Here is a 27,792-nt window from a genome sequence, read left to right on the forward strand (position 1 = left end):
GTAAACTACAGCCTTAAAAGTCACACAGGTCATTTTGTCATGTCGCAATCGCAATGTGAGAACATGTCATTACCATCTCACTTAAAGCTGCACTCCAGGTCAGGACCATTACCATAGGCCCAATGGCAGGTGATATGGACACAATGACTGTCATATATGGTGCTTCGTATGGTGATTGCCTGTCATATGGTTACCCTCTTCTTACCCTACCTTTAATTCAGCATTGTGGTCAGTTTAACCAATTTAACTGTAGGCCTATATAAAATAATACATCAGCTACAAGCTTGAGCTTGTAGACCTGGGTTCTTGAATTGAAAGTTTCACACACACACACACACACACACACACACACACACACACACACACACACACATCTTGTACTGTCTGCCAGTCCCTGGCATAACACATTTTCGCGGCCAAATCCATATGAATTCGGGGGTCCTTTCCTTGCAATGAAATGGCTTGAGAGCCACTGAACTAGCCGGCCTCCTCAGGTTCCTCTCTGCGTTTGATCTCATATTCCAGCCTCCACCAGATTTGCATGCCAGTCTATTTGGGAGAGCGACACAGGAGTGCGGGTGGAGATTCATTTGCCTGCAATGCATGGAAAGCAGAGAAAAGCCCAGGCGCGGTCAAACTCTTCACAAAAGCGGTGCCAGAGGTTTCAGAACCCCACACTCGCCACCCACCGCATCCCCCAGTGAGCCATGGGCATCGTCGATATGCTCCAGCGCTCGCGGGTACCCTCCATCCTCATCCTGGGCCTGGTGTACGTGGCCTACGTGATGATCGGTGGGGCGGTCTTCTGGACGCTGGAAGGGGACAACCGGGACGTCAGTGGCGTACATAATGCGAAAGCACAACTGCTGAGGACCTATACCTGTCTCAGACAGGAGGGTCTGGAGGCAGTCGCAAAGGTCAGTCAACAGAACGTAAAGGCCAGAATATGTCTTTGATGTATTTTGTGTTTTTGTGGGAATGTTTTGGGTGTGGTTGAGTGTGTGGTATAGGTAATTATGTAAGTTGTATAGGGTTACAGTACATGCAAATTATCTGTGCCACCGATGATGCACACTTGATACATCGAGGCCAGAGGCTTTTGTATCATTTTGTAATGAGTGATAAAAACATGAGGCATTTGTGTGGCATAATTTTCTTTTTTTTTGAGGGGGGGGGGGGGGGGGCTTTTTGCCTTTATTGATAGATTACAGTAGTTTAATAGGAAAGGGGGAGAGAGATGGGGAATGACACGCGGCAAAGGCCGTCGGGCTCGGGGGTCGAGCCCGCGGCACGCCGTCCGGCTGGCTAGGCAGCCTAGGTGCCCAGACGGTTGAGCTAACCGTCTGGGCCGTGTGTCAGCATTTCTAATAATTTTTTTTACTACACCAATAGTCGTGCATTGTGATGCAAAAAAAAAACTAAACTGGAGAAATTCTTCTTTAACGCATTTAGGACAGGAACCCTTTTTGGGGTAGTTGTTGCTACTGTATGTACAGTATATAGCAACATAATGTTGTCCTTTTAGTTTTTTCTAAATTTGAATAAATATTGGACGTTTTTCAGACAACTTAGTTCAGGATTTAGGAGGCATTTTTTGAATTGGGTTAAAACTAGTATTGATTGAGCTGTATTTAAAAACTAAAATCAGTTGTATCAAAGAATAAACAAAGGCAATGCAAGTGGAGTGGAAAAGATTGCATCAAAAAGTAAATTAGAGGTTGTACAGGCAACGGGTTTCAGAGTTGAGCCACAATAGCACTCCATTAACATCACCACGTAAACACTATACTTTGACTGGAGTCCCCCAGGGCTCTACACTATTTTCCCTCGACACCAAAACTTTCACCAAATCTCTCACCAAAAATAGCCATACTGTAGATCGTCTATTTTCACAGAATGTTTCGCCCATCCATTCAATGCAAATGTCACCTTCCATAGACACGATGACACTAAACAAACTGTTTTGCCTACAGTGTCTGCCTCGCACGATTTAACCTGCTGGAAAGTTTTTTAGTTTTTCTTCTTCTTTTTGGATCCCCTGCACAGTTTACAAGGCAGGATTTTTCAACCCCAAAAAGGATCATGAAGTACAGTTGGGTGCCACCGATATTGTCCCTTATCATTTGACCCATTTAGGCCTGACCTCAAAATTTTAAAAAATCCTTCTAAATCCTCCAGTTTTCTGAAATAAATATTTTCACGATTTAAAAAAAATAGCAGACCTACAAGCTCGTAGCGCGCCACTCGGTGGCGCGCTATGAGCTTGTAGATCTGCTATTTTGCAATAGCTAAATTATAACATAATGTTTAAAACACCAAAAGGGGTTCCCGCCCAAAATGGGTTAACTGTCCTTTTGCACAGATCACGCAAACCTCAGCAAAAAGAAAAGGACAATATCGATGGCCTCCAACTGTAAGCTTCATGGGGAACGTAAAGATTACCAGTTTTCCCTTTTCAATCAATAATCTTGTTGTTGATTGATTGTTTGATTTTATGATAGGATTCAACAAACAGTATCTCATCATACCAACATGAGAAAAAAAGATCCAGAGGATAGCTAGCACCTTAAAACCCTTATTTATTTCCAAAAGTGGTCTTGACTACAAACAAATACATAACTAAAATAAACATAACAAAATGAAAACTTCATTAAATAGAACTAGCACTGCTTTAAAACAGTCTGCATGAGCAACATGCTCATGTTGCACTTGATGCATAAGCTTATAGCGCTGATAATCAGTGGAGTCTTGACTTCAAATACATCCAGTCATGTGACCAAGGCTCCTTAGATTAGATGTGCATGAATAGAGAACTTAATGTTAATCTTTATCTCTTTCATAAAGCTGAAGATGTCTGTCTGTCTGTCTGTCTGTCTGTCTGTCTGTCTGTCTGTCTGTCTGTCTGTCTGTCTGTCCGTCCTTCATGCACGCCCACACACCCAAAGGTCAGATCTGTGGAAGGTCGTACATAAGTGCCACCGGGTGAACACCAGTTTTGGCCCTCGTTGCCACCGAAGCCCATTATAAATAAAAGAAAGAAAATGAAATTCTATTGTGCATGTAATGTGCATGTCATCACCTGACATGCACATTAGAGCATTTTTTATTTTATTTTTTTTAAGGCGTCCAAAGGCGCCAATGGCACTCGCGGCCACCAGGGGCAGGCGTCCAAAGGCGTCCTGTGGCACTGAGACAGTTAATAATAAAATGTATTTAAAAAATCACACCCGTGTGAACTGAGTGGTGTAAGGTCTTATATAGCCTGATCAGCTGTGGTCTGACGTAATGTCTGACGTAATGAAATCACACCCGTGTGAACTGAGTGACCACTTTCCTAGATCTAGGCTATTGAGTTCAGACGTAATGTCTGACGTAATGTCTGACGTAATGAAATCACACCCGGGTGAACTGGGTGACCGTAGCAACCATGCTCATTTTTTGGTACGAACAGACAGACAGATAGACAGACACGTAAACTAACAAAGCCAGTCGTAGGAGTGGTTTACACCACTCAAAAACCCTTCACACACGTGTGAAGTGAGGGGCGCTCTTATCATCATACATCATCTCATTCCGTTCTCATCACTTTTGTCTTCAATGTTTGTGTTTACACAAACCCGAAAAGCTGGGCATAGGAAGGGCTAGCGCCCCTCAAAAATCACACTTGTGTGAAGAGAGGGTCACTCTTATCATCATACATCATCACATTCCGTGCTCAGCCAATCAAATCATCACATTCCGTGCTACGGACACACAGACACACAAAGCTGTGCATGGGAAAACGTTTTGGAAAAAACACTTACAAATATGTAAATGACTGATCAGTACTGGTCAATACTGAGGCCATAGTGCTGACATCAGAGAGGTGACACCATAGTGCTGACATCAGAGAGGTGACACCATAGTGCTGACATCAGAGTGGTGACACCATAGTGCTGACATCAGAGTGGTGACACCATAGTGCTGACATCAGAGTGGTGACACCATAGTGCTGACATCACAGTACTGACATCATAGGCTGGCCACCATGTACATTCAAATAATACCACCATATACATACAAATAATACCACCATATACATACAAATAATACCACCATATACATACAAATAATACATCTACTTCTTTTTTTTTCTCTCTGGAAAAAATCTGACAGAAAGGCGCTTTTGGTATGAGGTATTTCAGCATTTAGCACCACTGGGATACAGAATTCAATTGGTGCTGTATGAGGGCAGTAAGGTGCTGTATGGGGGCAGTAAGGTGCTGTATGAGGGCAGTAAGGTGCTGTATGGGGGCAGTAAGGTGCTGTATGAGGGCAGTAAGGTGCTGTATGAGGGAAGTAAGGTGCTGTATGGGGGCAGTAAGGTGCTGTATGAGGGCAGTAAGGTGCTGTATGGGGGCAGTAAGGTGCTGTATGAGGGCAGTAAGGTGCTGTATGAGGGCAGTAAGGTGCTGTATGAGGGCAGTAAGGTGCTGTATGTGGGCAGTAAGGTGCTGTATGAGGGCAGTAAGGTGCTGTATGTGGGCAGTAAGGTGCTGTATGAGGGCAGTAAGGTGCAGTAAGGTGCTGTATGAGGGCAGTAAGGTGCTGTATGAGGGCAGTAAGGTGCTGTATGTGGGCAGTAAGGTGCTGTATGAGGGCAGTAAGGTGCTGTATGAGGGCAGTAAGGTGCTGTATGAGGGCAGCCTGTTCTGATGCTTAAGTGTCAGATTCAGGACGAGGCCTCTGAGGTCTTTTATGTAACGCTCTGTGTCAACTGACACAGCACTGTTAAAGGGCTTCATCTCTAAATCATCTTGACAACTATGGCCCATTGACCCAGAAGCCCAGAATGTGCCTGTTAAATAACAATAATGTTGTATAATAATTCAGTGTGTCTTCTTTGTGTTACATAACTGCCTGGCCAGTTGCAGTATGATTTCATGCTCTGGAAATAGAAGGACGTTGGTACATCATGTAGGCCTACAGTATATATAGTTGTTCATCGTGTTCTCTTCCGAAGGTTTGAGGGCACCTACATTACGATAGGAGATATCCTCCATTTGAGGAAATATGATTTGATTTTAGCATTCAAACATCAATGGTGAATACAAAATGAGTAACATGCAGTGAGTGCATGGTGGAAAAAGTACTCACATTCTTTTTTACTTAAGTAATAGTATGAAAAAATTATTACATGTAAAAGTCCAGACTTCAAAATGTACTTGAGTAAAAGTATGTATTGGCAATTTTGCATCAAAATGTACTTAAAGTACCAAAAAGAAAAGTAGCCTACCTGTACTCATTGTGAAGAATGTCCCATTTCAATTTTTCAAATGTATACCAATCTTTTGAAAATAGCAGTTCTACAAGCTCACAATGCGTTGCATCGTGACAATTGAGCTTGTAGATCTGCTATATAAATGGCCTAATGTATAATATACTGTAGGACTGAAGTGATATGTTTTGTAATCTACAAAGTAACTAGTAACTAGATGTAGTGGAGTAACACGTTGTTGAAGGTGAAGTTGACTCATTCAGAGGTTAATTGTTTCAGACAGAACAATATCATTTAATTCTTTAAGAATGAAATTCACCAAGTAAATTGTTTTTTTTTTTAGGTGATTCAAGATGCGTCTAAGGCTGGGATGAGTCTGAAAGGCAACCAAACCGCAGATGGCTTCTGGAAGTTCCACAGCTCTGCTGTGTTCGCTGCCACTGTGGTCACCACTATAGGTGGGAGCCGCAAAGCAATACTCTATATATTTTTGCTACTGTTTTGATGTGACATTAAATATGCAAGTTCCATTAATTGTTCCATTTTTATAACCAACTGTCTGTCACTAATGGGCTTTTAGCCTCTTACTGTACAGTGTACATGGTTGAGCGGAGTCCCTCAGGGCTCTATACTAGTGTATTTTCTGTTTCCTGTTATTGTGGGGGAACTTGGGGAAGTCACCAATGTACATATCACGATATCAGAGTGCCTACCTCCCAGTAACTCTACAAGTTGTAGTCTGAAGACCCACCTTTTCAGACTCCATCATGGCCCATAGCACTTATCCTACCCCCTTAGATAGCACTTTTTAGACTTAGATAGCATTTGAAACAGACTTATAGCATGTCATGTAGACAGCACAATAATTGCATTGTATATAGTCATAGCACATCATAGTAGCCTACATATGTATAGCATAGTATAGTATATATGTATAGTTGTATAGTGTCATTATATAGATATGTTCTAGTTACGTTCTTAGCTTACGCATGTTTCTTGATAAATGCATTTTATATATGTGATGTATTCCCATACTTTTGTTCCTGCCTAATGTAAGTAGCTCTGGATTAAGAGCGTCTGCTAAATGCCTAAATTGTAAATTGTAAATTGTACAAGGGTCTTGAGGTCTACTGTGACCAGTCACTTAATGTCCCACTCCCACCAACAAGGCTGGAGAGCCGAGGGGATCATACACTCTACTGTAGATCATTTTCCACTGCGGTGCCCAAACCGTGTAATGATCTTAAAGGGCCACCTTTTGCAACCAGATCTTATTTTAATGATGTTTGGGAGACAAGAAACACTTTCCTTGGGTTTTTATGTGGGTAATGTGTGTTTTTAGATATTTCAGTATTTCAAAGTGTCCATGGGCTCCATGATGTCATGGACACTGGGCTCACTTATTTCCTAGACTACATGTTGTCTCAGTAAGACAGCCCTCCCCCTATCCACAAGGAGGAGCAGAGGACCAAAGCATTATGGAAATTGTAGTCCAGGAAGGAAGTGAGCCCAGTGTCCATGACATCATGGAGCCCATGGACACTTTGTAATACTAAAATATCTAAAAACACAAATTACCCACATAAAAACCCCAGGAAAGTGTTTCTTGTCTCCCAAACATCATTAAAATAAGATCTGGTTGCAAAAGGGGTGAAGTGGCCCTTTAATTCCATCTCATGTTAGAGCGCCCCAAACCTCGCTTGTGTTTAAATCACGTTTGAAAACTCACTTGTACTCCTTGACTTTTGATGATTCAGATTGAGTTAGGTGGTTTCCTTCCGACAGCAACGATTGATGTTGTAGTTGATTGGAACAGTGTCTGATGTGTTGTTCCAGGCTATGGGAACATCAGCCCCAGCCTGGAACAGTGTAACGTGGTGTGTGATGTGTTGTTCCAGGCTATGGGAACATCAGCCCCAGCCTGGAACAGTGTAACGTGGTGTGTGATGTGTTGTTCCAGGCTATGGGAACATCAGCCCCAGCCTGGAACAGTGTAACGTGGTGTGTGATGTGTTGTTCCAGGCTATGGGAACATCAGCCCCAGCCTGGAACAGTGTAACGTGGTGTGTGATGTGTTGTTCCAGGCTATGGGAACATCAGCCCCAGCCTGGAACAGTGTAACGTGGTGTGTGATGTGTTGTTCCAGGCTATGGGAACATCAGCCCCAGCACCACGACGGGACAGATCTTCTGTGTGTTCTTCGCTCTGTTCGGCATCCCTCTCAACATGGTGGTGCTCAACAGGGTGGGCAAGTACATGTTGGCCATAGAGAATAACATCTGCGACTTCCTGCAGACCAAGACCAAACACAGGGTGAGGAGTTTTTTTGGGGGGGTCACAGTCCCATTTGTATGGGTTGTGAGTATACAGTATATATCCCCTTTTCTAATTAATAAATACAAATCTGACATGAAAAATGGCTACTATATAATTGGTCCTCACTATTTCTCATGATATTATTATGGTGCAATTGTTTTCCTCTACTTTCCTCTAAAATCAAATTTTTACAAATGCGACTTGAGTGTTTCGAATCTGATTCAAATCTGATTTCAGGAGATCTGTCTCAGTCTGAACACAGTACCCTGATCTAAATCGGATTCCATGTGCCTTGTTTGCGTTTAGACTTATTTAAACAAATCGGATTCCAATCTGGATGTTGCACAGTTCTGATTCAGGATGGATTCGGCTGCCAGTCTGAACACACAGATCTGTGACCGATCCGATCTGGTCACAGATGCACATGCAGTCGGGCCAAAAGATCAGATTTCATAAATAAATCACATTTGAATCGGATGTGGCTGGATGTGGCTGATAAATGGGACCTTCTCTCTGCAGACGTGCGCCCGCTTCCTGGTCCACCTGGTGTCCTACCTGAGCGGCGTGGCGCTCTTCTTCGTGGTGCCCATGGAGGTGTTCAGGTGGCAGGAGAGCTGGACCTACGCCCAGGCCATCTACTACTGCTTCATCACCCTGAGCACCATCGGCTTCGGAGACTACGTGGCAGGCAGGTATAGGGGTCTGGATGCTGTAGGAGTCCTACAGGAGACTACGAGGCAGGTATAGGGGTCTGGATGCTGTAGGAGTCCTACAGGAGACTACGTAGCAGGCAGGTATAGGGGTCTGGATGCTGTAGGAGTCCTACAGGAGACTACGTGGAAGGCAGGTATAGGGGTCTGGATGCTGTAGGAGTCCTACAGGAGACTACGTAGCAGGCAGGTATAGGGGTCTGGATGCTGTAGGAGTCCTACAGGAGACTACGTGGAAGGCAGGTATAGGGGTCTGGATGCTGTAGGAGTCCTACAGGAGACTACGTAGCAGGCAGGTATAGGGGTCTGGATGCTGTAGGAGTCCTACAGGAGACTACGTGGCAGGCAGGTATAGGGGTCTGGATGCTGTAGGACATTGGTTCTCAGCCAGTGGTCTGCGGACCATTGAAGGGGTTCCAGGTGGTCCCCAGCTAAATGATGGAGAGTTGGTAACCAAATGGACCCTTTAACTATTGAGAGTGCAAATTGAAACCAAATTTGGTTTCATTTTAACGCTCTCAAGAGTTACATTATTGTTAAACATCTGCATTATTTAATTTACAAGAAGTATACAGAATTGGAGTAGGTAGAAGAGTAGAAGAATTTCCTTTTTTTTCTCTTTTAACACAAACAAATTGGCTCGTCGTTTATTAACGCATTTTGTAATCTATGTGATTGCCGTGTATGTGTGTGTTTGTGTAACAGATAGTAACCCGGACAAGAGATACCCCGAATGGTACAGCTTCATCATGGCGTCGTGGATCTTCTTTGGCCTGGCGTGGTTGGCGCTGGTCATCAACCACTCCATGGACATACTGGAGCGGCTCAACGGCTACTTCAAAAAAGGGTGTTCATCGTCCAGTCCGCAGGGAGAGGCCAGTGATGGCCCCAAACCCCAGTCTGACAGCCCTAATACCCAGGTGGAGGAAGAGGAGGAGGAGGAGGAGGTCAAGGTGTCCCCTGGGACAGGGTGATTGGCTCTGTGCAGTTCCTGTCCCAGTTCATTTTCCCATAGCTAGGTTTGTTTGGCTCATCAGCACTCGATCAGCACTCAGCAGCAGGTTTGAACTGCAAACGCACACCGTACTTGTCGGGAAGAAACCTCCCATCTCTATATTCTAATTTGATGTGTTTTTTTCCCCCCCGTAGCAGAAAGTGTCAGATCCGCAAGCTTGTGGCGCGAAGCGACACGCTTTGAGCTTGTGGATCTGCTACATTTGCTACTTTTGAATTTGAATCTTGAAAAGTGACAGTTTTGAACATGAGGTTTCCACCCAACAGAGACAACATGACACCTTCACAATGTGTTCATGAGTACAGTCAGCACCCCAAAAGGACTTTTCTCTCCCACCAAGCCTTCAATTCATGGATTGATTGATTGATTGATTGATTGATTGATTGATTGATTGAAATATTTATTAACAGTTTGCAGAATTACAGTACAATCCAAGCACAACTCAATACAAAGACTGTTAACTGTGAGTGGACGATCCAATAAAGCATTACACTTGTTTACAAGAGGGTCCACCTTGTTCAATTCATCAAAACATTTAGAGACATACAAATATACACTTCTATAAAGCCAAAGAACAGAACAGAAATTGAGGTAAAAAGGGAAAAGAAACATATACAGTGAGGGGAAAAAGGGGGGGGGGGATTCTGATTTTACGGGGGCCAGTTTGGTTTCTAGGTGTAAGTATGTAGGACTAGTAGCATGCCAAAGTTTGTGCTATTGCCATTAAGAATGCATTGGGCGTTTAAGTTATATAACTCCGAAACTACAAATCATTTCAAAGTAAAAAGTTCCAGCATGTGTCTCCACAATAAGCTGAATTATAAAAAGTGTGAATGGAATTTCTAGGTGAAAGTGCTTTTTTGACGTGCCAATATCTGCCATTGAGCCCCATTGTGAATTTCTCAAATTTGAAAGCACTATATTTCTAAAACTATGAAACATTTCAAAGATTTATTTTCAGGCAAACATGTCCACCGTAAGATGAACCTAAATAGGTTTGAATGGGGTTTCTAGGTTTAAGTATGTATGGCCAGTAGCATGCCAAAGTTTGTGCTATTGCCATTGAGAATGCATTGGGCGTTTAAGTTAAATACAAATCATTTCACAGTAAAAAGTTCCAGCATGTGTCTCTCCACAATAAGCTGAATTATAAAAAGTGTGAGGTGCCCTTTGGGAGCGGTTTTGAAGGAGTCAAGGGATTTGCATGTCTTAATGACTGTTGGTAGGGCGTTCCCCATTTTGGTGGCATAGGAGCGAAAAGAACACTTCTTTTCTGGTCACATTCCCAAATGAAGACTCCAGAAATGAATGGGAATATTTGATGAAATGAAGAAAATAGAGCTTAACAACAGCAAAACTCTCCATGAATTTGAGGCTCCGTGACGTGATTAATTACAGCAGTACTATGTAACTTTGAACCTGGTGTCCTGCGGCTGCGCAAGGGCTGACCTTTTTCTATACCATTGAGCTAATAGAGCCTGCCTGCTTGCTCAGGGGATACATTGAATCAAAATACGTGTCAGATCCTGTGTCTAGGTGAGACATAACCTTTAACACGATCTAAACGTCTCAATAGAAGAGCAGGGAGACAAATCACAACCACCCCAATTGTATACGTTATGTTGTATTAACATACTCTTATAATAAAGTAGTGGGTCGGACATATAGTGGCAAAGAGTGAGTTTTAACTCTTTTTTTATTTTCTACATAAAATGACAAACGTTTCGGCTATCCAGCCTTCATCAGTGGCACAAACTGTTAGTATTTACTATTTTCGTTTGAAATATATCTGTCAAATCTGTCTTTAAAACCATTCATGTTTTCAATTGGTGCAGAATAGTTGCCTATACTGTACCACAGTACCAACTGTATAGTGTATATACTTAAAGTAGATATATATTATTATTCGGTTTTTTTTATTGCCATGGGTATGATAACCATGGTAATAATACAATAAATCGATTCTATACAGTGAATACCTTGAAGTTGTGACTTGATTTGTTGCTTTTTGGTTTGTTCCACGCTTCAGTTGAATTAGCTGGTTTGATCCACCAGGGGGTGCTATTATGTCATGTTAGTTCAAACTAGACCATTCAGATTCAGAGGCAAATCATAGCACGAATCAAAGGTGTTAATTTGAATGGAACCATTTTTCATGGTTCCTTTAAAAAAAAAGCACATCAAAGAATGGACGTTGGTATAATATATTGTGCATTGGTCAACTGCAACTTCAAATACAATTCAGTGAAAGACGGAGTAAGTTTATACATTCATTGGATTGTACTTTCTTGCACATTTTATCGTTTGTAAACCAAGAGCATGACATCGGTAAGTACATTTACTCAAGTAGGTACTGTACTTTACTGTACAATTTTGAGATATTTCCAATTTTCAGTAGTAGGCCTACTTTTATTTCTATTCCACTGTCTACACATCCCAGAGGAAAATATTGTGCTTTTACTCAACTACAATTATTTGAAAACTTTAGTTACTAGCTGCTTTGTAGATTTTGATTATTAATACTTGTCATACATTAACCACTTCAGCCCTATATATGTCGTATATTTCGTCTCGATGCGACGCATTGTGAGCTTGTAGATCTGCTACACGTTTGAAAACTTGTGAAACGGATGATGAGTACTTTCTACTTGGTACTTGGCCTACAGTACAGTGTACAGTAAGCTGCCAGCCAGGAAATGGGGTGGGGGGGGGGGGGGGGGAGTGACTCGCAGCAAAGGTCTTCGGGATAGGGTGTCGAACCCGTGACACACTGTCAGCCTACGTGTCCGGACCACTAGGCCCGGCACCCCTGGTCCTTTAAGTACATTTTGATGTTCCAGTACTTAAATTCTGGACTTTTTACAAATATACCATGCATCATTGATTCTTTCTGAACTCATGCATCATTGGTTCTCAAAGTGGGGTCCTTGAGGGGGTTCCCATAGGCCAGGGCTACTCAACTTAAGATGGCTCAGCAAAATACCAAAAGTCCAAGTGCTGCAAGCTAAAAATGTCAGTGGGCCTATTCTTTTTTAAACGTTTAACATTTTATTTTGTAACAGACAAACACAACTAGTCAAGGAAACAAGTAAAAAGCCACATTTCCATCTATAAGGCCAAACCTCAATGAACGAAAACATTGTGGTTAATGATGAAGTTACAAAATGAGGCTTCATTCACAAAATGTGAAGAGAACATACAGATTATCACAGGTGGTAAGTGGTTAATACTCAGCTGACATCAGGCCATATCGCTTTCTCTTGGAACAAACGATACAATACCTACAATCTTGTTCAAAACAATGAAAATAACAATATTTTTATTGGTATGACCATGATGGGCCGCAGATACTTAATATAGTAACCAGTAACATACATTTAAACATACATTTTTGGCTATTCGAAAATAGCAGATCTACAAGGCACGAAGTGATGAGTTAAAGAGTGATAGAAATATAAAGAATAAAAAATAATTGTACAATACTTGAGTAAATGTATTTAGTCACTTTCCACCACTGCAGCTGGGTCGTACGACAGTGGCGCACACGGGAAACTATTTTGGGCATGCCATGCATGCTGCGACACCAGTGACAGATGGCCTGCATCAGGGAAATGAAGGTGTGGACATTATGAGAAGGGTGTTGTCTGTAGTGGGTGATAGAAGGTTCCCGGAGACAAGACAAGAATAGCAGAGGAGGAGATTACGGGAAATATTTGGGGAGAAATGTTCTTTTACATTTTTTTTCGCCAAAAGTATTATTTTGTATTGGTGTGGGGGCTTCTCCACTGTGTTTTGCGTGTAAATTTTGTGCAAATTAACGCCCCACTTGATCACACTACAGCATCACACTACAGCATCAAAAGTAGCAGATTTGCAAGCTCGAAACACGGCGTCTAAGCAACACGTTTCGAGCTTGTAGATCTGCTACTTTTGATGCTTTTGAATTTGAATCCTGAAAAGTAACGGTTTTGGTTTCCACCCGTCAGAGAGGATATGAAATAATAGGGAGACAGGGAATTTCCGATTAATTTTGTCATGCACGTATGGAGCAGAGGTGAAGAGGGGGAGCCGAGATGAGAGAGAGAGAGAGAGAGAGAGAGAGAGAGAGAGAGAGAGAGAGAGAGAGAGAGAGCAGAGTGACCATTGTGTAACATGAACAGGCACATACCCGTTTGGCTACGGTTCAATGAGGGTTCACTATGTGTGAGAAGAACACCTCTCTCTCACATGTTTCTTTTGTGTCTGGTCACTTAGGGTCCAGCCTGCACGTCCTCCGCGAGGGGGACACATGCCATTGGACCTGGGCTGCATGCGGCCTTTTACAAACCCCCCTAGAGGGAGAGGCTGACATCAGTGGTCCTCATCAAACCTTTCCACGTTAAAGGAGAATTCCATACTAAAAGGCTTTCTTACCTTTCTTTGTAGTTGTTACGTCCCCACCAAAGAGGTCCAGGTCTTATTTTGTGCAAAAGCTCCTTATTGACTATTTCCCCTACCATAAGCCCTAAATGAATTGCATTGAATTGAATGGGAATTGAATGGGGCTATGGGGTGTTGTGCTAATTCGCTTATTTCCATCGCTTTTTTTTTTTATATATCCTCTCTTCATAATGTAAATAATATCCCAAGCGGCACACTTTACTACTTATTTCGATGGAAATAAGCGAATTAGCACAACACCCCATATCCCCATTCAATTCCCATTCAATTCAATGCAATTCATTGAGGGCTTATGGTAGGGGAAATAGCCAATAAGGAGTTTTTGCACAAAAAAACACCTGGGCCTCTTTGGTGGGGACGTAACGACTACAAAGAAAGGTAAGAAAGGTAAGAAAGCCTTCTAGCATGGAATTCTCCTTTAAGGACCCACAAATTGACCCCTATAAGAGAAGATTGTTTTTCACAGCTATAACAGTGATTCTCAACCATTTTAATTTCAAGGATCCCCAATTTGATACCATTTTGATCTCTGGGAACCCAATCTGCACTGTAGTACCCCCCTCCCCCATAAAGAAGCACTCGACTCAACCAATGCTAACCATAACATACCATGCATGTCCTCCTTCTCTCCTCTATCCCCAGACAAGGTCCTGAAACTAGTCACATCCACTAGACCTACCACCTGTCCTCTCGACCCCGCCCCGTCTCCAATCTTCCAGACCATCGCACCTGACCTGCTCCCCTTCATCACCTCCATTATCAACACCTCATTAACCTCAGGCTGTGTCCCATCTGCCTTCAAGTCAGCCAGGGTATCACCACTCCTCAAAAAACCAACTCTTGACCCCTCAGATGTCAAGAACTACAGACCGGTATCACTCCTTTCCTTTCTTTCCAAAACCCTTGAACGTGTTGTCTCTAACCAGCTTTCTCTCCATCTCTCACAGAACAACCTGCTGGATCCCAACCAGTCAGGATTCAAGAAGGCACACTCCACGGAAACTGCACTCCTCGCAGTCACAGAAGCACTACATGCTGCCCAGGCTGCTTCCCACTCTGCAGTCCTGATTCTCCTAGACCTATCGGCGGCATTTGACACAGTGAACCACCAGCTGCTCCTAGGCACCCTAGCTGATCTAGGCATCGGCGGGACGGCGCTGAAGTGGTTCTCCTCCTACCTCTCTGACCGGACTTACCAGGTTTCTTGGAAAGGTTTGCTATCATTCCCCCGCACCCTCCAAACTGGGGTCCCACAGGGATCTGTACTTGGTCCCCTCCTCTTCTCACTGTACACTAAATCCCTTGGCACCATCATCTCTGCTCACAATATATCCTATCACTGCTATGCCGATGACACACAACTGTTTCTATCCTTCCCCCCCTCTGCCACCCAGGTAGAAGAACGCATCACTGCATGCCTGGCTGACATCTCACAGTGGATGTCTTCCAACCACCTCAAGCTGAACCCAGACAAGACTGAGCTTCTGTTCTTCCCAGCTAAGTCCTGCCCTATGCGGGAGCTAACTATCTCCGTAGACAACGCCCTGGTAAAGTCTGTCCCGACAGCCAGGAACCTTGGTGTTGTCCTGGACAGTCAGCTCACACATCACGGCTGTCACTAGATCCTGTAGGTTTACACTCTACAACATACGACGAATTAGACCGTTCCTCACCCAGGAGTCAGCCCAGCTCCTAATCCAGACAACAGTCTTGTCAAAACTTGACTATTGTAACTCCCTCCTTACTGGCCTACCGGCATGTGCACTTAAGCCCCTCCAACTGATCCAAAATGCCGCAGCCCGCTTGGTCTTCAACCAGCCAAAATTCTCACACGTCACCCCCCTTCTCCGCTCCCTCCATTGGCTCCCGGTCGCTGCCCGCACAGAATACAAAACTCTGATGCTGGCATTCAAAGCAACCAAAGGCATGGCCCCCCCATATCTCACAAGTATGATCGTACCCTACAAACCCTCCCGCGCACTCAGATCAGCCAACGCAGGGAAGCTGGAGGTACCTTCACTAAAAACGCCGGGACAACGCTCCACACGTCCCAAACTCTTCTCCCTTCTGGCTCCAAAACTATGGAATGCACTTCCCATCACAGTCAGAACTGCAGCCTCACTCCCAATCTTCCGCCGTAGTCTGAAAACCCACCTCTTCAGACTCCACCTTGGCCCGTAGCACTTGCCCTAGCCTAGCCCCTTAGATAGCACATTATGTAGACTTAGATAGTATTTTAAACAGACTTATAGCTTGTTACGTAGACAGCTCTAGAATTGCACTTTATGTAGTCATAGCACTTTATAGTACACATGTATAATATATTATATAGTATAGTATGTATAGTTTACATAGATACTCCACTGTTACGTTCTTAGTCTACGCATGATTCATGATAACTACTTTTTATATATGTGATGTATGCCATGCTTTTGTTATTGCTTAATGTAAGTCGCTCTGGATTAAGAGCGTCTGCTAAATGCCTAAATTGTAAATTGTAAATTGTAGTATTAGGAGTTAGTGCAGAAAATGAAGCTGTTAACTTCAAGTCATGCTACAGAGGTCCCCTTTGGTATGGAAGTACCTTAGGGTCATAGAAAAAGTTTTATCCAAAGAGACGAGTTGCTACACCCTTCATTTTGGAAATATTCACGTTTTTCAAAATGGCCGCCACCAATTACAGATATACAGCAGAACCAATATCTTTGCTTCTGTTAAAGCTATAATAATAAAATTGGTGTCAAAGTGTAATTTTTTGGGGTCAAGGATTCCAATTTTATAGGTTTCAAGGCAAAAAATCCCAATCATTTTCTCGTTACCATGACAACAGGGGTAAAATATGCAAATTTCATTCGAAGAAATATACAGGGTAACTTCCACCCCCTCATCCCCTAAAACTTTTATTTAGTTTTCCCTTTGGCATGGAAGTACCTTAGGGCAATAGGAAAGAAATTATCCAAAGAGACAAATAACATCACTCTTCATTTCTGAAATACATGCATTTTTTAAGATGGCCACCGCCATATACAACAATACAGCATAGCCCATATCTTTGCTTCCGTTAGAGCTATGATAATAATATTGGTGTCAAAGTGTACAATTTTGGGGCCAAGTAATCCAATTCTATAGGTTTCAAGGCAAAAAAAACAATGCTTTTCTTGTTACCAAGGCAATAGGGGTGAAATATGCTAATTTAATTCGAAATAATACGTTTTAACAGGGTAACTTTCCACCCACTCATCCCCTAAAACTTTAATTTAGTTTTCCCTTTGGCATAGAAGTACCTTAGGGCAATCTAAAGAGACAAGTAAGATCACTCTTAATTTCTGAAATATATACATTTAAAAAATGGCCGGCACCATTCACAGCAATACCGCAGCTGCAGAACCAATATACTGTATTTGCTTCTGTTAAACTATAACTAAAAAATACATCGCATGGATGCACCTGGGACGTATCCTCAGTGATGTATCCTGAGGTCATCGGTGTTTCGGGTCTACCAACCTCATACCCCTCACTCAGGCGACCCAGCCGGGGTGATCAAGTCTCGACTTACGTCCCAGTAGCTACCCTCAATCAGTCCCACTAGGGCAAGACCAGGGCCACACAATCCGTTGGAACTACTCTAGAACTACTCTGCCAAGGCTGGGAGGTACGCTTCTGGCGCATGGAAGGACTAGGCTCTGTGGGTTGACTCCTGTCCAGGCCCCTCCTACGTCTCACCAGGTCCACTCCTGCTCTCACCAGGCCCAGGACCTGTGCATGCACCAGAGTCCCAGCACCAGACACTTCATTCAGGAGTGGTGGGCAATGGTTCCGCAGACTCCACCCGAGCGGGAAGGTGGTGCTGCGGGCTCCGCTTGCTGCTTGAATGGCCCTCCTAAAGGCCTCACCGAGGTGACCACCGTCTCTCCGGTGGTCACCAGACTATACCTGGTTGTCACATAGTCTAGTCACTATAAATTAAATAATATAAATTATTAAATGATATACTCCTAAAATAATATTGGACTCAAAGTGTACATTTATGGGGTCAATTAATCAAATTAAATAGGTTTCCAGACTAAAATAACAATGGTGGTAAAAAAAACTTCTTCATATGACTATTTACTCTGTGTTTCTGACTGCTATCACCTGAGAGTTACACCTGTTGTTAGAAGAACTTCTCACCCTATCTCTAAGAGAGAGGCCGGCGCCGGCAACCCGTCTCATTTTGGCTGCTTACAGTATATCCGCGATCTTATTCTTTCGGTCATCATGACCCACACTTCATGACCATAGGTGAGAGTAGAAACGAAGATTGCTCGGTAGACAGAGAGCTTTGCCTTTTGGCTAAGATCTATTTTTGTCACAACAGAGCTGTACAGCGACTGCAATACCACTACTGCTGCTCCAATTATCTGGCTGATCTCCTGCTCTGTCCTCCCCTCACTCGTGAATAAGACTTAAACTCTTTCACCTAGGGCAAAGTATTGTTCCCTGCCCAGTATGCACAATTCAGCGGTTTCCTGGTCTCAGATTTGGAGATGCTGATCCTGATCCTAGCCACTGTGCACTCAACCAAAAAAGAATCCACTGAGAGTTGAAGGTCTCGGACAGATGGGTCCGGATAGGTGACAATGCGCAGCCCTGGCGGAAGCAAACCCCCACAGGAAACAAATCCAACTTACTGCCCAACACACGTGACAATGTTCTCGCTTTGGGTGTACAGAGATTGGATGGCCCTCAACAACAAATCCCTCAACCCATATTCCTATCGGCCGGACCCTCCTTTCTAGTACCTTGGTGTACACCTTCCCAGGAAGACTGAGCAATGAGAGACCTCTATAATTGGCACACACTCTCTGGGCCCTGAGGGGTCGAAATGTCGAAAAGATGCACAGCGTGAAAAGAGGAGTTAACGGGCAATTATGGGCACTTGCTCAAGTTTAGCGGGCATATAGTTAATATACGGTAATATACAGGTGTGATGGTACAATTCGGGAGTTTACCGGAGTTTGTTGGAAAGTTTAACGGGAGTTTCCGGCAATATACACATCCATATTCCATGCTTTTTGCGCAGTGATGTCTCAACCAAGCCCCTCAACACCCAGAGCCTTTAGTATTTATCGATGGATCTCATCAATCCCTGGGGCTTTGCCACTGTGGAGTTGCTTAACTGGCTGCTGACCTTCAGGCCTGTCGGCACCTTGCAACTGCTGGAGTCCCCCGGGATAACCAGACTTCACCCTCACCACCAGATGGTGATCGGTTGACAGTTCAGCCCATCTCTTCACCCGAGTGTCCAGAACATACTGCCTCAGGTCAGCTGATACGATTTCAAAATCGATCATCTTAGGCCATAGGCTGTTCTGGTACCAAGTACACTTATGAGCATATGTTCGAACATGGTGTTTGTTATGGTCTGTCCATGACTAGCACAGAAATCCAATAACAAGCCACCACTCGGGTTCAGATCAGGGAGATTGTTACTCCCAATCACACCACTCCCATTGATTGATTGATTGATTGATTGACTAGGATTTGCAACCTCATTGTAATGACCCTAAAAATTTACACTTTGACAAGAACTGTACCATTATAGCTTTAATAGAAGCAAAGATCCATACCTTTGCTTCTGTTGTATTACTTCAAATGGTGGTGGCCATTTTTAAACGCATATATTTTAGAAATGAAGAGTGATCTTATTTGTCTTTTTGGATAATTTATTTGTATTGCCCTGCTAAGGTACTTCCATACCAAAGGGAAAAGTAAATAAATGTGTTAGGGGGGAGGGGGTATGTTACCCTGTTAAAACGTATTTTTCTAATGAAATGTGCATATTTCACCCCTGTTGTCATGGTAATGAGAAAACTATTGGATTGTTTAGTCTTGAAACCTATTTAATTGGATTCCTTGACGCAGAAATGTACACTTTGACACTAATTTTATCACTATAGCTCTTAAGCAAAGATATATATGCTGTATTGCTGTATATGGTGGCGGCCATTTTTAAAAACACACATTTCTGAAATGAAGAGTGATCTTATTTGTATCTTTGGATAATTAAGGTACCTAAGGTACTTCCATGATGAAATAGAAAACTAAATTCAAGTTTTATGGGGATGGGGAGGGGGTGGAAAGTTACCCTGTTAAAACGTATTTTGAATGACATTTGCATATTTTACCCCTGTTGTCATGGTAACGAGAAAAGGATTGTTTTTTTGTGCCTTGAAACCTATAGAATTGGATTACTTGGCCCCAAAAATGTACACTTTGACACCAATATTATTATCATGGCTCTAACGGAAGCAAAGATATGGGCTATGCTGTATTGTTGTATATGGCTGCGGCCATTTTAAAAAATGCATATATTTCAGAAATGAAGAGTGATGTTATTTGTCTCTTTGGATCATTTCTTTCCTATTGCCCTAAGGTACTTCCATGCCAAAGGGAAAACTAAATTAAAGTTTTAGGGGATCAGGGGGTGGAAAGTTACCCTGTTAAAACATCTTTTTTTGAATGAAATTTGCAAATTTTAACCCTGTTGTCATGGTAACGAGAAAATGATTGGGATTTTTGGTCTTGAAATCTATTTCATTGGATTCCTTGACCCTAAAAATGTACACTTTGACACCGATATTATTATTATAGCTCTAACAGAGGCAAAGATATGTGGTCTGGTCTAATAGTGGTTCATTGTCGGTGGCCATTTTGAAAAACGTGAATATTTCCGAAATGAAGGGTGTAGCAACTCGTCTCTTTGGATAAAACTTTTCCTATGACCCTAAGGTACTTCCATACCAAAGGGGACCTCTGTAGCATGACTTGAAGTTAAAAGTGTCTTAACTCCTCCACTATATGATCTGTGTTAATTTAACTTTGAGAATGGACCATTTTGTGTCAGAGTTACTGACACATAAGCCAAGGGTCCATTTGGCTAGGGACTCGCTGGAACCCCCTCAAGGACCCGATAACAACCACTGGCCTATATAACCTGGGTGAATAGCTCGACTAACTAAAGATTAATTCGGTTAATTTTCTTGGATTTCCTTCTCATACTGTTTCATGCAATTAACTGCAGACAGCACTCTTGAAAAGCATACGCAGGAGCCACATATTGTAACTAAAACCTAATGATTTTCGCCAAAGCTATACTGTAGTTACCAGACTGTGACGTTTTTGGGGCTGAAAAGAGAGCATAACCCTTTTGATACATCTTTTGGTTGTGGTTTGCATACGTGCATCAGCCAGCCGGGAATGAAGTAAAATACCTTATTTTCGACCATTGGAGAGAGCGAGAAAATACTCAAAGTGAACACTTGACGTCTTGACCCTGACCTCGTGACTTCTCAGCTGTTGGGAAAACGGGAGGGAACCGCAGGAATCTAACACACCCAGCAGGGAGGTTAAGGGGAGTGCATAAGTTTACATGTGCAGAGAATGGGATTAGTCCCAACAGCAAACAACTCCAAAGTTGACACGTCACGAAGCATCTGCAAAGGGGTCTTTACCAAAAATGTTATTAGTTGACAAACCACCTGCGCATTTCAAACGTAAAACAGACAATGAGGAACCACAACAGTAGGAACATGCAGGAGGCGTGACAGCAGGGCCGGGGTGTGTGTGTGTGTGTGTCAGAGAGAGTGTGTCAAAAATGGATTCTATGGTAAATATTGTTTAATTTTTCATTTGGGGATATAGTGTCCAACCTGAAGATTGGACAAATAAGTGGAATCTCTCAAGCACATTCAGAGTTATCCGCCCTGGCAGCTACAATAGATACAGGCTCTCCTTTCAATCCCATACTGTAGCTTCATGTGTCAAGCTGAAATACTTGTGTACACAAAAGATATTGAAGCACAAATATGCATACAGGATTCATACTCCCAAAGATGCACCATCACACACCGACACCCCTGTTGACACAACAATGTGTGCTCGCTCACCCGTTCAACAGCACACCAAGCGCAAATGTTCTGCGCTGCGTGCGATTGCATGCACACATGCACACACACACACACTCACACTCACACTCACACACTCACACTCACACACACACACTCACACACTCACTCACACTCACACACACACAGACAGACAGACAGACAGACAGACAGACAGACAGACAGACAGACAGACAGACAGACAGACAGACAGACAGACAGACACATCAAATGTGTGCACATATTCGTCTAACAAAAGCAGACAACACAACGCACATGCAACTCATTTGAAGGAGCCTATAGTACAGTAAGTTCCTGGCATGCACAGTATTCACATGCCGGTTCAGAGCAGTATATTGTTATGTTTTGTAGGCTTCTTTCTCTCTGGGACTTCATATAAGCTCTGAAACAACAAAAAGGCACCATCATCTAAAGCAGGCCTCAATCTCATTCACTGGCAAGATGTCTGAATTCCTGTACTGTGAGTAGCCATACACATCTGCAGAGCCTTTGTAAACATTCTGACATTTCATTCATTCTAAGCCTTTGTAGATCTATATATATTTCATTCATTCTGAGCCACTGTACCTATATATCTATTTATTCTGTCATGAGCAAAGCTTGTAAATAACTATTTAAGTGCTTATAATACTTTTACATAAGTGACATCAGTCTCGTCCTTCCAACTGTCAAACTGTCAAACGCTGCTCGAAGCGGCGCGTTGTGAGCTCTCAATATGGCGCTACCTCTGTCCATTGTGAACTCCATTGAACGGTTGGTTCCTCAAGCTATATAATATGGCTGCTGTACGTATGACTCCACATTTGGGTTTTTAAAACAATATACCGTATTGTCTCAAATATAAGACGACTCTGATTACAAGACAACCCCCATTTTTCAAGACTCATTTGTGGAAAAATAACACTGAATGTCAAATAGTCTAGTCCCCGATTAGAATACGACCCCGTTTTTAGGTTATTCTTATAGTCTTATATTCAGGCCAATACGGGTAAAACGTGAAGAAAATGCAGGAGTCATTGAATGCTTTCCAGGGAGTCCCCAGCAAAATGAGGAACACTTTAAACACTTTACTAATTTTGCTGGGGACACCGTGGAACTCCCTCGAGGACCCCTGGGAGAGATCCAGACCAACAGGAACGCACCCAGGGTTCCGGCCCGATTCCGGTGAGCCGCCCCGCGTCCGAAACGGTTGAGAAATGACAGTTACCGTGTGGGGATCCCTCTACTGTACCCTCCACTGTACTGTACTGTACTGTACTGTACTGTACTGTACTGTACTGTACTGTACTGTACTGTACTGTACTGTACTGTACTGTACTGTACTGTACTGTCACACCCGAAATCACCATATATACAGTTAATATGTGCGTGTGTTTGTGTGTGTGTTAGGTTGCGCACAGGTGGTGAAAAACAACCATGCTGTTTTCGTGCTCAGACGCACCCAGCCAGCCAGCCACCCACCCAGCCAGCCAGCCACCCACCCACACACATAGTCACTTAAGGAAGTGGTTGCACCTCTTAAAAATTGCTGAATTATCGATCTGCAAGCTCGTAATACAGCATTTTGACCTCATCTGCAAGTTATTTGCAATTTTTTTGAAACAACAAATGTACCTATAATGACATGCCCAAAAGGAGGCCAGGGTTAATGTGTTTAAAAACATGTGTTGATGTTCTGTTGACATCTTCCAGACTGCAGTCACTTGGTTGTTTCACCCATGTGCCATGTGACATCATCACACCACTATGTCATCATCACAACCAGGTCCTTTAAAATGTATCGTAATTTAGCAACCCTTGGACGACAAATCAAGCTGCTTGTGGTGACTTCACCTGAACATTAGTTGTGTGTCTGCTGTGGGAATTTCCAGAACCTTTTCAGAACCTTCCTGGACTGACATTAATTGTGCCGGTGAACAATTTACCATATTGGGGAGATCAACAATCATCGGCTTCCTTGATTGGCCAACGCAACTCTTCATGCTTTGTGGACGGGTCAAACTTTGTGTGATATTGTGAAGCACTGAACAAAGGGTAGTGGTAGGCTGGTAGCGTTCTGTGAACCTTGAGTTGCCCGGGTGTTTAATTGGAAGGTGCTCTTTCATATTATTGACACCAGAATGCTGCGTGCAGCACTCAACATCAGTAAGAACACACATGTTACCAACACAACTCTGTATGATGGAATGCCAAGGGTGAGCCAGAAAATAGCAGCCAGGAGAATGAGACTAGCAGGACACTGCCAAAGACACCAAGAGCTGCCAGCCAGCAAAGCAGTGCTGTGGGAACCAACACGTGGGCACCGGTCACGAGGACGTCCGTCCCACACTAACATATGTGGATGTACTCAAGAACGACACAGGAGCGCAAAGCACCAACGAGCTGGCCAGATGTATGGAGAACCAGGATGACTGGAAGCAACGATGGAGGGCTCGTCTGAGGACGACCTAGAGAGATTGAGGGGAGCCTATATACAGCTCTTGTCCTATATACAGCTCTTGTCCTATATACAGCTCTTGTCCTATATACAGCTCTTGTCCTATATACAGCTCTTGTCCTACTGTATATACAGCTCTTGTCCTACTGTATATACAGCTCTTGTCCTACTGTATATACAGCTCTTGTCCTATATACAGCTCTTGTCCTATATACAGCTCTTGTCCTATATACAGCTCTTGTCCTATATACAGTACAGCTCTTGTCCTCACACGTCTCATATTTGCCATTGACAATGAAAGGATAAATAAGGTCATATGTCCCTCAAATATGACGTACATTTGTGGCAACACAAACATTAAATGCCTTTGACAATGAAGGGGAAAAATTTACGTCAGATGTAGACGAGCAAATCGGCTAACCAATCACATTAATTCAGTTGTTCATGAGATGATGTATGATGATGTATAATGATAAGAGCGCCCCTCACTTCACACGTGTGTGGTTTTTGAGTGGTGTAAACCACTCCTACAACTGGCTTTTGTGTGCAGAAAAAAATGAGCATGGTTGCTATGTTCAAAATAATTTCTGACGTAATTAAATCACACCCGGGTGAACTGGATGACCGTAGCAACCATGCTCATTTTCTCTGCACAAAAAAAGCCAGTTGTGAAATCACATCCAGGTGTGATTTCATTACGTCAGATCAGAGCTGATCAGGCTATATAATACCTTACCTTATATAATACCTCACATCGGACAAAAACTCCAGCTGAATCAACTTCATGGTCACAAATCATCACATCAGAAGACGAGTCTACCTAGCCAAAGATCTTTAACGTCAGACATTACGTCAGACCACAGCTGATCATGCTATATAAAACCTTACACCACTCAGTTCACACGGGTGTGGTTTTTATAAATACAATTGCAATTGCAAAAACTAGTAACTAAAGTTTTCAAATAATTGTTGTAGTGAAGTAAAAGTACAATATTTGTCTCTGAGATGTAGTGGAGTAGAAGCTTTACTTACTTATAAGTAAAGTACAAATACCTCAAAATGAGTACTTAAGTACAGTACTTAAGTAAATGCACTCGGTTCCTTTCCACCACTGCCGACAGAGACGATGAACTGCTCTCTGTGACCCATAATATTAAGCCTTGTCAGGCTGTCAGCTGATTACATAAACATGAACCAGCTTCCACCCCTCGCAGTTTCTGTTCATAATAAACCCACAGTTATTAATCATTGACGAGATAAATATTCACCATGAAGATTAGCAGCTGAGCTGGAAAAAAGATTTCTTTTTATATATAGCCTATATTAGATAACTCTGTGATAATAATAATAATAATAATAATAATAATATTAATCTAATAACAGAGCGGTGCTGTGGTGATACGGTCTATATAAGTTATATGGATCAATAAAACATTAATCTAGTTAAGCAGAATTATATGTAGGCTATGTAATCATCAGTAAACAATTACCCACCCTGATTACGCAAGGTCAAAACAGCACAAACCATCAATAATCACATACTTAATAGCCCAACAGTGATTGCTCCACTAACAAAGTCCACTTCATTACTGGGTGTGGCTTAAGCGTGACATTTTGTAAGCTTGTGGATCGGCTATATTTGTCGAGCGACACCGGCAGCAGGTAAGTATTAATCATTAGTTGGGCCTGTGCGTGCAGGTGCATGTGTTTCATTCACTATCAGTCTGACAGGCATTAGTCTGACACCCTACCCAAAAACCTAAAGCTAACCTCACAGGAAGCCACAGGTTAGTTTTAACCTGCCACGGGTTAGTTTTAACCTGGCTGCCACGCACGTCGGGAGCCACAGGTGAGTTTTAACCGGCCACGGGTCAGTTGTAACCGGCCGTGCATCTCGGTAGCGATGGTGTTGTGGGCCTGTGTTGTGTTGTGGGCCTGTACGTTGGTTAGACTATGTCATTGTCTAACCAACGTACTGTATGCACCCCTGTGCGTGCAGGTCCCCATTCCTCTCTCTCACTCTCGGCCATGGGTTTAGTCAACTGATGTGCTTGGTAAGTATTAATCATTAGTTGGTGTCTGTGCAGGTCCCCATTCCTCTCCTTCACTCTCGGCCCTGTACTGGGTTTAGTCAACTGATGTGTTTGCCTGATGCGTGTCCTTCTCCAACCCACTCATTGGACACGGGCAGCCTGTTCTGAGCCAATAGGACGACCAGAGATGCAGCATGCCTCTGAATGCACCATGGCCATGTGCTTTACTCTCTTATTGGCCTCCTGCCCCATTTCTCTCTCTCTCTCTCTCTCTCTTCTGTCTCTCTCTTTCTCACACACACACACACACACACACACACACACACACACACACACACACACACACACACACACACACACACACACACACACACACACACACACACACACACACACACACACACACACACACACACACACACACACACACACACACACACACACACACACACAGCGTGTGCACCTCCCAGATGCATTAGCTGCACTAAGCAGCAGATGGACAGGTGGACAATACATAGGCTTTCAGTCATTGAAAAGCAAAGACAGAGGCTGAGACAGACAGACAGACAGACAGACAAGCAAGCTAATAGCCAAACAAACATCAGTCATTCTCACTGTCAGTCAACAACCCAGCAAGCCAAATGACGTCATTTCTAGGACGTCTTCACCAGTTGAAATAATATAGCTTATTCTGGGCCAGATCTGTCTTGCCTCAATCTCTGATTCATCCAGGGATGTCCGTCTTAGTGGGCAGAATTCCTGTTGGTTGAAATTAGTCTTGGTTTGACTTGATCTGGCTCCAATCAAGAGGTCACTAATTCGTCCTTCGACCTTACTTGCTGGGAACATTCAAAAGTCACACGTGTCTGCGCGGGTGTGTCTGTGCAACATCAAATCTGTTATATGTGGACACTGGATATACGTGTGTGTCTGTGCAACATTAAATCTGTTATATGTGGACATACGTGTGTGTGTCTGTGCATGTGACAAATCTTTTACATGTGGACGTCACATACGTGTGTCTGTGTGTCTCTGTGTGACAAATCCAGTGGCCATGCGTATGCAATGTACAGTTTTTGTTTTTGCATTCGTTTGCAAGCACGTGCCCACAACCAGCAGTCCAGCATACAGTGTGTGTGTGTGTGTGTGGGTGTGTACAAATGCAGGTGTGCTCAGCTGCACGAGTGCATCAATGTGTGGTAAGGGGGGGGGGAAAGAAATTTTTACCATGTGTATGACAACACGCTGAGAGGAGGAACCGCTGAGGTCAAACGTATACTGTGTGGCTGGACAGCAGAGACACAGAGACACAGAGACACCTGTAGTGCAGCTACTGGTGCGTGGTGACTGGTGGACAGCAGAGACACAGAGACACTGGACAGCAGAGACACAGAGACACCTGTAGTGCAGCTACTGGTGCAGCTACTGGACAGCAGAGACACAGAGACACCTGTAGTGCAGCTACTGGTGCAGCTACTGGACAGCAGAGACACAGAGACACCTGTAGTGCAGCTACTGGTGCAGCTACTGGACAGCAGAGACACAGAGACACCTGTAGTGCAGCTACTGGTGCAGCTACTGGACAGCAGAGACACAGAGACACCTGTAGTGCAGCTACTGGTGCGTGGTGACTGGTGA

General features: G+C 43.3%; 1 protein-coding gene across 1 annotated transcript; it reads left to right on the plus strand.

The window, feature by feature from the left end:
- Positions 1–707: 707 nt before the first annotated feature.
- Positions 708–27,792, plus strand: LOC306941780 (potassium channel subfamily K member 17-like; the record flags this gene model as incomplete). The annotated part of the gene is made up of 6 exons (XM_079527423.1): positions 708–917; positions 5,601–5,715; positions 7,404–7,570; positions 8,093–8,265; positions 8,993–9,253; positions 27,513–27,792. The coding sequence occupies 6 exons, from the start codon at positions 708–710 to the stop codon at positions 27,790–27,792; spliced, it is 1,206 nt and encodes a 401-aa protein (XP_079383549.1).

This window comes from Electrona antarctica, assembly GCF_951216825.1.
Source record: "Electrona antarctica genome assembly, chromosome: 18".
Classification (NCBI taxonomy): domain Eukaryota; kingdom Metazoa; phylum Chordata; class Actinopteri; order Myctophiformes; family Myctophidae; genus Electrona; species Electrona antarctica.